Genomic DNA, 9,943 nt, shown 5'->3' on the forward strand with positions numbered 1-9,943 from the left:
ACAACTGACTATGGAATTATCTACACTAGGTCTCCGGAAGAGGCTATGTGTGTGGAATTGGAAGGGTACTGTGACAGCGATTGGGCGAATGATACTGAGACTCGCAAGAGCACTACAGGCTACATATTTACAGTGGCAGGAGGCGCAATTTCCTGGATGTCACGACGGCAAACTATTGTGGCACTTTCCACGGCTGATGCCGAATACGTGGCAGCATGTGAAGCTACAATGGAGGCTATTGCTGAAAGCAACATATTACAGGAGATTGTGATGACGAAGGACGTGAAACTTCGGCTAGGGATCGACAACCAGGCTGCACTGGTAATGGCGACGAACCCGAGCTACAGCCGACGAGCGCGTCACATCGAATTGCGGTGACATTGCGTGCGTGCACAAGTGGAGAAACAGAATGATCGAGTAATACAAGGTGAAGGGCACGGAGAATCCAGCGGACACATTCACGAAGCCCTTAAACAAGACTCTTTTGCGTTGCTTGTTGAAGGCAGTGAGCATTGGCGCCTAAGGTTGCGAAGCTGTGCTTCGAAGGGGGCGTGTTGAAGATCGGGTTGGCGCCATGGCAGGAGAAGCCACGCCGGCACTCGACACTAATCGGGGTATGAGAGGCGGCGCGGGACTAGAAGACTTTGCAGGATACGCAAACAGGAATCTGGGACTAGTAGGAGCTCTCACTCAGCCGCTTAAAGAAAAATCTATTCATTGGTACATTTCAGTCGCTGTGAGCACGTCATCTTGGCAGCGAGTGCACCTCACAAGCCCATTAGGCTCTTCTGAATTACTTCTTGCACTTCAGGTGAAACGTGCACCTATACACACATATCTGACGTCGTTTGGTGCCCCAAACGCGTGCTGGTACACAAAGTGAGAGCCAAGTGGCTGTAGTACAATAGGGCTACGTGCCTGGCGTGTTTTGAATGTGACGATATCGCTTCAAACGTGCTCTCAAATGATGATAAGTGGCCTTCTATTTGATTTTTGTGTGTGTGTGTGTGTTTTTTTTTTTTTTCAATAGAAGCCTTCCAACGCGCCATTCTCGAGTCTCGTCGGCAATAGTCTAGTTCGACAAACCCGCTCAGATGTGACAGACGAGTCGTCGTCGTGTCACAAGTAGTGACTAGTACATGTAGTCACTACCGTAGAGCCTGTGTATTGCGTCGAGAATAGCTATTAATACAAAATTAATAAGTACCGCCACGGCCAACCGCTGTTCATTTGGCCAGATATACACATGTATACTTATCATTATCCAGACTGTATACATCTGAATAAAACCCGAAAACAATTAGTTAGAGATCCGGACACACGAGAAATTCATCCGTTTACACAAAATTTTAATCCGTATCCACTAATCGGAGTTTCCTTAGATTAAGCAGGTCCAATACATTCAGTAATAAATCGATCGTCTGCAACTTACACTTATATCTGTTAACGTGTACAGTACAGTAGAAGTTGCGCTCTCTGGTCTGACTTTCAATCATATGTCATCCCATTATTCACCACCTTTAAGTAGTGTGGACTGTCATCAGTTTTCCCTATAATAAAAAAACAAACAAATAACTATCGCCGCGTTGCCCAATAAATGTAGTGCTCGCTCCTTAAACCCCAGTCCAAAAACCTCGGCTTCGGCGATTTTCCCCCAGTCGAAATTTACGTTAGCCCTGGTGGAGTTAGCCGCAACGGCGGTCTCCAGTCAAAATAAACGCTAACAACGCGAGGTTGATTTCTTAACCGATACATTATTGCGCTACAACATCGGTATCCGGCTAGAGTATGCTATTACCCGAATTGTACTGGGATACTGAACGTACCGTTAGTAGACTTGAAAGTTGTACGAATGTTAGTCTAGATTACGCTTACACAATGGGGGTTGTCATTCGCTAGAGAACGCAGATGTATCATTTTTTTCAGATTGACGATCTGCGCTGTTATTTCCAATCAGCAAATTAAACTTTTGGCAGGAAGGAATGTTATACATTGGAGCTTCTAGTGTTAATCCAGTGAGTATTAACAACACCTGAAGTAACTAACCTATTAGCAGCCCACCATTAGCTTTATAGAAGTCGCTGAAATCGAGAGAGATACGAGCGTTCCATTTATCGAACGGACGATTGGCCAGCGCCATCTGAAGACGTTGGGGATCAAAACCCTTGCGCACCATCCACTGCTTAAACTGCATGTTTCGCAAGCTGGTAAGTGTCTTCACAAACTCCACCGTCTCCCCTTTCACCTTGGCTTGGAGCTCCGCAGTACCAAGCAGCAGAGCGAGATTTACGTAGTCAAAGTGCTTCTCTAACGCAGATATGGCTGCAAACTCGTCTGGCGTTTTCTTGTCGCCGTTCAGCTTGTTCACAAAGTATACCCATGTGCGTATTGCTGGATCCTCGAAAAGATTGTCACCTTTTTTGTCCAGCTTCAACGCCTTAAACACGTCATCGGCTGTTTTCCCTTGAGACTTCCACAGCTCTTTTTCTAGGTTCAAGGCAATGCTATTCGTATTCGCACTTTGCGTTGCTTGTCCGAGTATCTTCTCCAGGCGTTCTTCACCGTAGTGCTTCTTCATCACTGAGAATATCACTTCATCTGTGCGTTCCTGGTGTAGATTCGTGACATACGAGACCCAAGTATTAAAAACGGGGTTGTCGAAGGGTTTTTCGTCACCATCCCTCAGTTTAAGAAGCTGAAACATGTCGTCTGCACTTTTGTCCGCTCGCTGCCAGCTTGTTAGCTGCATTCTTGCCAAACCTCCTAAAGAAGGCCACAGCTTGGGGTCGCCCCTTGCAGCAACGATCATCTTGATTATCTCCTCATCGCTGAATCGGCTTTTGAGTGTCGAGAACAGCAACTCGTTTGGATCTTGCTTGTTCATTCTGGCGTACGCCATCCACGCGCTTAGCATTGGGCTCTTAAGAATGTCGTCTTTCTTGACAGTGTTTAGTTGTAGAAGCTTGAAAGCGTCATCTATAGTTACCCCACTACTTAACCAGCTCTTGAGCTGCGCGTTCACTACCTTCGAAGCGATGACTTGGGCAGTGTCATCTGCCTTTGCTGCAACAAGCACATTCGCTAATCCATCGTCTCCGTAGCGTTTGGTCAGCTCTCGCACCAATATCTGGTAGGGGTCTTCCTTCCCAATTTTATCCACGTATGATACCCAGGTGTTTACCAACGGATTCTTCAGCAAATTGCCTTTATCCACGTCCAGGTGTAGAAGCTTAAACACTTGACTCGTCGATTTCTTTTCAGTGAGCCATTTTTCGAGCTGGATGGCTTCAAACAGGTTGGCAACACTCCTGGTCTTTGGCACGTGCTGTGCTTCAGCCAGAAGCTTGGCAAGGGCGACATCCCCATAGTGAGCGCTCAACGTCGAGAACATCGCCAATTTACCTGCTTCAACGTTCTTTTTGTAGGCGTTGGTCACAGATTCAGCCCACTTCTGATACTTTAAACTCTCAAAAAGCTTCGACTTCACCGCGCCAACATCGAGACTAACGAAACGATTGTCTGTTGTTTTTTGGCTTTTCGAAGATAATTTCAGCTGAACACTTGTTGTTGCCTTGTTCACGGCCTGCGTTCCTGACTTGGCCAGATTTTGAAATGTCGAAACCGCAGCTGACTTAATGTCGATCATCCTATCATCGTCGTTACCACTGTCTTCACCCAGCATTGATTCTGCATGGACCCTTAAGGATCCATGGCCTCGAGTATGGATAGCGTGGCCCAAACCTTCGTTCTTGGAGTTTGCCACAGTGGTTAGAGCCACCTCGTCGTAAGCAGCGAATGCGGATAGTAGAAAGTAGCACACACGCATAGTGAGGTGGAATACTTTGACGGTCATTAAACAAAATGGGTGACTCGATTGCCTTTTAATTGTGAAATGGCAGCCAAAAAAATCGACAACCAGTTAAGTACAGTATCTGGGGCTGGATAACTGACTGCAAATTCGCCCGCTCTTTTTAGAATTTGTGCAAAAACGATTGTCGCATTTAGTGTACCGGTAAAAGCAAGTGCCATAAACATCACTAAAATGATATCGCGTGAAAAAATCGCTGATAGGACGTGAATGATTTCGAGCAGATCACTAAAGTCATCTAAAGGCGACAGTCTACAGTAAACAAGAGTGCCTATTAATAGCGACAGGATACATGCGGAATACCAGTAGCTGCCTTATCCTCCATCCCGTTAAGCGTCGTCACTTCAAAACTAGCTATCATTCTGTAAACATATGCTCCCGCTCGTCCGAGGCTTAATGTAAATTTTCCATTTTGACTCAACAAGTTTAAGTTTCTGTCAACACTGCTTGCGAAGCAGTCTTTCCATTTCCATTGTAAAAATAGCTTCGCAAGCAGTGTTGACTTCAGCTTTTTGGTCTTTTTCTAGCAACGTAAAAAGTCCAATTCTAAGGATATTGAAAATAATTGTCATTCCTTTACGATTTTCTCGTCCTTCCAGCTGCAAGTTGTTTATTTCGTTCTCAGATGCACTATACATCTTTTCGTGGAGTTAGTACAATTATTAAAAGAGAAATACAACGACAAGGTTGGCTGTGATGCAGACTGCATTTCTGTTTTTTTTGGAGAAAATGGAACTCTTCCAAGTACGACGCAAATCAAAGCACAAAACGCATAATGTAATCGGTTTGTGAGAGAAATACGCACTTTCAACGTCTGTGCCAGAATCAATACGATGTTGTTTTATACAAAACTCCGATCAATTAATGTAATTAAATGTTTTCCAGACCGAAAAAGTAGTTATTAGTGTGTTTGGGCGCTGTCTTGTTGTAATATGTAGGTTTATTAGAATAATTTGCCAAAAAGGATATGAGCTGGCATCAGTAACGTAATTAGTTCACGAAACTTGTATCCATTGCTAAAATCTGATCGTTTCTTACGCATTCCCTTGACTATTAAATGATACTTCTTTTGTCTGACATCTAGCCTTTATAAACCAATGATACGGCGAAAAATCGCGTTCTCTTACGTTCACTTTCCGCTCTAAACGTGCCCAAACCGACCGAGAAAGTTTGACAAGCACAAAATAGAGCGGTTGACTCAACAAGTTTCAGCATGCTTCGCCCTTCTCAATTATAAAAGTTACAATATTTAAAAATAACCATCGCAATAAAGCAGTTTTATCTCCACTAATTCATTACTTGTCTGGTTTAAAAAAATATTAACAGTTCTTCAAACCGAGATTATTTTTTCTCTACTACTTTAGCGAGCCTATATATGAGGATATTTATAGGGCGTGATGACCTGTTTGAAATGAGTTTTCCCGCCCTTACCGCCATTAAGTGACAATTTAAGCTTTAGCGGTGATTCGCTTTGCTATCAATAAAATGCGAAACAGGTTTTTGTTCAATATCTTTAGAAAGATGAAATTGAGTACGAGAAGTAATAGAATCTAGTTTAACAAAATGAACTGCCAAATGCATGTGCAAAAATTAATTTAATGGGTGTATAAGGGACATTGACCGATCAGAAACACAATAACACACACATTTAGAAATGAATAGACGTGACAAAAAACCTGCATAGCATGCCAGTCTACGCATTCTACGCTTATGCGTGCCGCTGAGACCGCAAGAACACATTGCACCGCCGCTACTTCAGGAGGTGCGGCTTGCTTACGTGCTAAACCGAGTTGCGGCTGCGTGTTTTATCCAGCATTAAGTTTGCTCAATAGTTTTCATCCTTTACAGTATACTATTAGATGCTACGGAAAAGCATGCCATATTTTTTTTTGGATGAAACGAACACGAGAGATTTGTAATTTCCAAAGAAGAAGCACATTTTTAACCGAAAGATGATACAAAACCTAGAAACATCTGAAATACCACTTTGGACAAAGGGACCAATACAATATGCGGAAATAGGTAGAGAGCTATTACAAGCCAGAGTCTGACCATCGACAGAGAATACACATCCCAAACCAGTTTGCTCTAGGAATTCCGGCCACGCGTTTGCTGTCTTGAAAACAGCTGGCGGAAGAGTCGTCACGTAGTCTCGACGGCGTAAAGTACAAACCGTTTATCAAAAATGCATTGGTCCCAACAATAACAGGACATACATGTAATAGCAAATATACTACTGAAAACGGCGTGCGCCACATAGAATGCATTATACAGTAAGACTTATCCTACCTGATGTAACCCGTGGACGACTTCTCTGTCAGACATAGCAGCTTATCGTGTTACTCAGGTCGTTCGTTGAGTTATAAATCGATATAATGCGCCATGTGAGGAAGTTTGCCGGCTAACAGAAGCATTAAATGCAAATGTACTTCGCTGTGCGTTTCCAGGTCTTACGTGGAGTCACACAGGCATATTATACTAAAGCTGTCTAAATAGGTTTAAGTAAGAAAGTATCTCCTGACTCATGGATAAGTAATCATTTGTTAAACTGCGACACACCAGGTCGTTCAATGCTTCTTCACCTACATGTACCTCAATTACATGTATACATGTGTAGACCTCCACTAATTTAGACTCTATGTCAGGAATACTTGTGAAAATGCAATGGAGCATCGCACTCTCCAAAAACGCGTAAAAATGATGATCATTTTCCGATGACACGATAGAGGCTAGATTTTCGGACAACAAACTTGTGACCATTGTGACAGAGCCACGGATAAAATCAAAATCCATTTACCCAGTGTATACTGCTTGAAGAGAACTGGGTGAAACAAATACCTCTTTAAATAACACAATGGGTGAATGCCTCTAAATCGCTACACCGTTCACTCTAATTACTCATGAGTAGACAGCGAAGTGCAACCACAACAACAACTTGTACAGTACACCATTCACTCTAATTCGTGCTTCGAAATTAATCACAAATCTGGGTATTTTTTATAGGCTTGAAGCCATATATAGGGATCGCCATCGGCCCAAGAGAGGACGTTTCCATCAAAGAGGATGGAACTCAGGAATAAGAGTGGCTTCACTGGCAAGTGCTTCTACCAGGGTACAAGGAGGTCGGGGGCCGGAAAATATGGCCGACGAGAAACGAGAACGAGTGACGCAAGCTCAAACGTCGGATTTAGCGTTCACGGCTGCGAGTGTGAAGGCCAAGGCTGAATGACGTGTTGACGCAGGTGCAGGCGCGCACATGACCAGCGTCCGGGACAAGTTTGTGTGCATGAGAACATGAGACGCCAGCCGGTATCGCGATAGCAGATGACACGACAATCGACGCAGTTGCAACGGGCACTGTCGTATTGAAGCTGATGAACGGGACGTCTGTCACGCTATCGGGGGTTCTTTGCACCCCTGAAGATGAAGAAAGCCTCATCTCGGTGACCAAGCTGACCGATAAGAACGTCGTCACGCAGGTCAGCAAGGCCAATTGTGGCTTTCGCTATAGTAATGCTACGGTTGAGGAGTCCAGGGGTTATGTAGACGTGTATATTCTGAACCCAGAGAGGGGCGAGGTGTACCCTGTTACGACAGCTCGAAAGGAGTCGTGGGCTGCGGTGAAAGCACTGAACCACATCCCATGTAAGCTATTCGAACAACAATCGACCATGGCAGAAGGAGTGTCTCGCGCCGCAGATGAAGTCAATGGTGACGACGTCAGCGTAGGTTGCTGCTTGAAGAAGACGAAGGACGACGCCGTGTAATGACACACGGTGAATTCTGTGAAGAGTGGCGGTGCTGTTAATTTAGAGCCCGATGGCGGGGTGGATCCAATGCACGCTTTGATGCATCCTGAAAGTGAAGGATCGAAGCTTTCGTTCTGGTAGTTACGCAGAAAGACTCGCAACCTGGGAATCGACACGAATTGTTTGCGTTGTAGATGGTGACGTATATCCACTCCAACCTGACGGGGGCGTGCACAAGACGATCGTACCGTATGGACGCGGACACAAACACGTCCCTTTGACGAAACGACGAATCCTTAAGAGGCAGATGCATCTGCGCCGCAAGAGGAGGCTTTTCTGAATTGGACCGATGGCAAGCGTGATAAGTGCATTGCTGACCGATACGATATCAATAAGTGCGACGTTGGCAAGGCACTCCTGCATAGGAAACTCAACAAGAGGATATACATGGAGTTACCTGAGGGAGAGCAAGAGCTACTTTCTTTGACTGAGGATGAAGGTGAGGACGGCCTGGTGTACCTACTACTTCAGCGTCCCCACGGACTCAATCAAGCTGCTAGTGTGTGGCACAAGACAGTCGACAACCACCTCTAGTACATCAGATTCAAGGGAGTCGATACCGACCCCTGTGTAAACACGAGAGAAACACCAAGGATATTCGACGTGCTCGCTGGATTTTTATAATCAACGTCGACTATGATATGAAGTGCAAGCCCCTATGCATCAGTCGACAAGCGTATACAGAGTAGGCCATCCGGAAGTTTGGGCAAAAAGACGCTAAGACGTGTCTCCCTCTACTGGAAGCAGTCTTTCATCTTACCAAGGCTACTGAATCCGAAAGCAAAGACGGCACGGCCAAGATGAGTTCGAAGCCATACCATTCGCTTGTGCTGAGCCTGACGTACCTGGCATGTAGTACACGACCAACATGTCGATTGCCGTTGCTCAGTTGAGCAGCTTCGTGGAGCACCCGGGACAGAAGAACTGGGATTCTGGCATCAGGGGCACGGTACCTGTTGAAACCAAGAACATTGACATCACGTACGACGGACGCGAATTAACAGAGCTGGTCGCATACCTCGACGCAGACAGGCCGACAACCGTGGCGACAGACGCTTTGTGAGCAGCATAATGCTCCTAAAGTGCGGTGCTCCAGCGGTGTGGCGATCTAGATGTCAGATGACCGTCGCACTGAGTTCGACTGAAGCCGAGTACATGGAGCTCAGTGACGGCATGAAGGAGATCGTATGGATGCGACTTCTACTCGAGGACATTAGTTCGGAACAATTGTAGATACAGTGATCTCCGAGGTCAATCAAGGTGCGATGGCACTGGTGAAGAACACTGGACATCAAGCTCACACAAAACACAGCAATATTCGCTACCAATTTTATTCGCGACAAGGTTGATAGTGGCTCAGTTGAGTTGGAGAACGTGAACACCAACATTCAGCACGCTGATTATCTCATGAATGACTTACCCACCAAACCGCTGCGGTACTAGTTAAGACGCAGTAACGTCAAAACAAGCTCGAGACATCGCATATACTGGGTGTGCTTTTTTTGCACATCGCTACCTACTCATCTCGATGCATATCGTTTTGGCATGCGACCTGCGCGTGCCGAATGCGTGCTACAGTTGAAGTGACAGGAATAGTGTGACCTGATTGGTAGTTCATTTGCTATCTCGAATTCAGATTGGGCAACTTCAATTGGGTCGATCACGGGATCTAATATGGGAAATCAATCGTGACATGGGGCGTGTACATTGGATACGAGTGTGTCCATCCCACATAGGTGTGTCCGTACAGTTTATGCATATATACAAAGCGGTTGTTCGAGGCCAGGACTATATATCTAGAAACGTACATGAACTGAGGCCAGAATTTAACCTGTACTTGGAAACACATAATAAATGAGTGGCCATATGGGTAATAATAGAGAAGATGCGTCAAGGACGCGTAAGATTCGCAACGTGTAGATATCCACGTTGAAGGATTAATCCTGTCGTTAGTATGATTTAATCGTTGGTCTAAGTTTTTGTATTTCAGTAATTCTACTATTGTACAGGATTAGTATTAATTTATCCCCTAAAAAATCTCGGATCAAAAACTTTATCTATAATCTATTATGCAAAACTACATGTATTCGTTAAGATGCAAAGCTACCACATAATTATCACTTGTTTGCCGCTTGGGTTGGGTACTCTGTCTGTTGCACAGGACGCTTTTCCTCCGTCCAAGCACTCGCTGCAGCCTCCACCGGAAGTAGTCGTCCAGTAAGCAGGTAGCAGAACAATTCCAAACGGTCCCTTATAGGCGAAGCGC

The 9,943-nt window shown here is 45.1% G+C and overlaps 1 protein-coding gene across 1 annotated transcript; it reads right to left on the reverse strand.

The window, feature by feature from the left end:
* Positions 1 to 2,041: 2,041 nt before the first annotated feature.
* On the reverse strand, positions 2,042 to 3,853 carry PITG_06080 (RXLR effector family protein, putative; the record flags this gene model as incomplete). The annotated part of the gene is made up of 1 exon (XM_002998226.1): positions 2,042 to 3,853. One exon carries the CDS (start codon positions 3,851 to 3,853, stop codon positions 2,042 to 2,044), a length of 1,812 nt encoding a protein of 603 aa, XP_002998272.1.
* Between the last annotated feature and the right edge of the window lie 6,090 nt (positions 3,854 to 9,943).

The sequence above is a fragment of the Phytophthora infestans genome, genomic scaffold (genome assembly GCF_000142945.1).
Source record: "Phytophthora infestans T30-4 supercont1.9 genomic scaffold, whole genome shotgun sequence".
Taxonomy (NCBI): domain Eukaryota; phylum Oomycota; class Peronosporomycetes; order Peronosporales; family Peronosporaceae; genus Phytophthora; species Phytophthora infestans.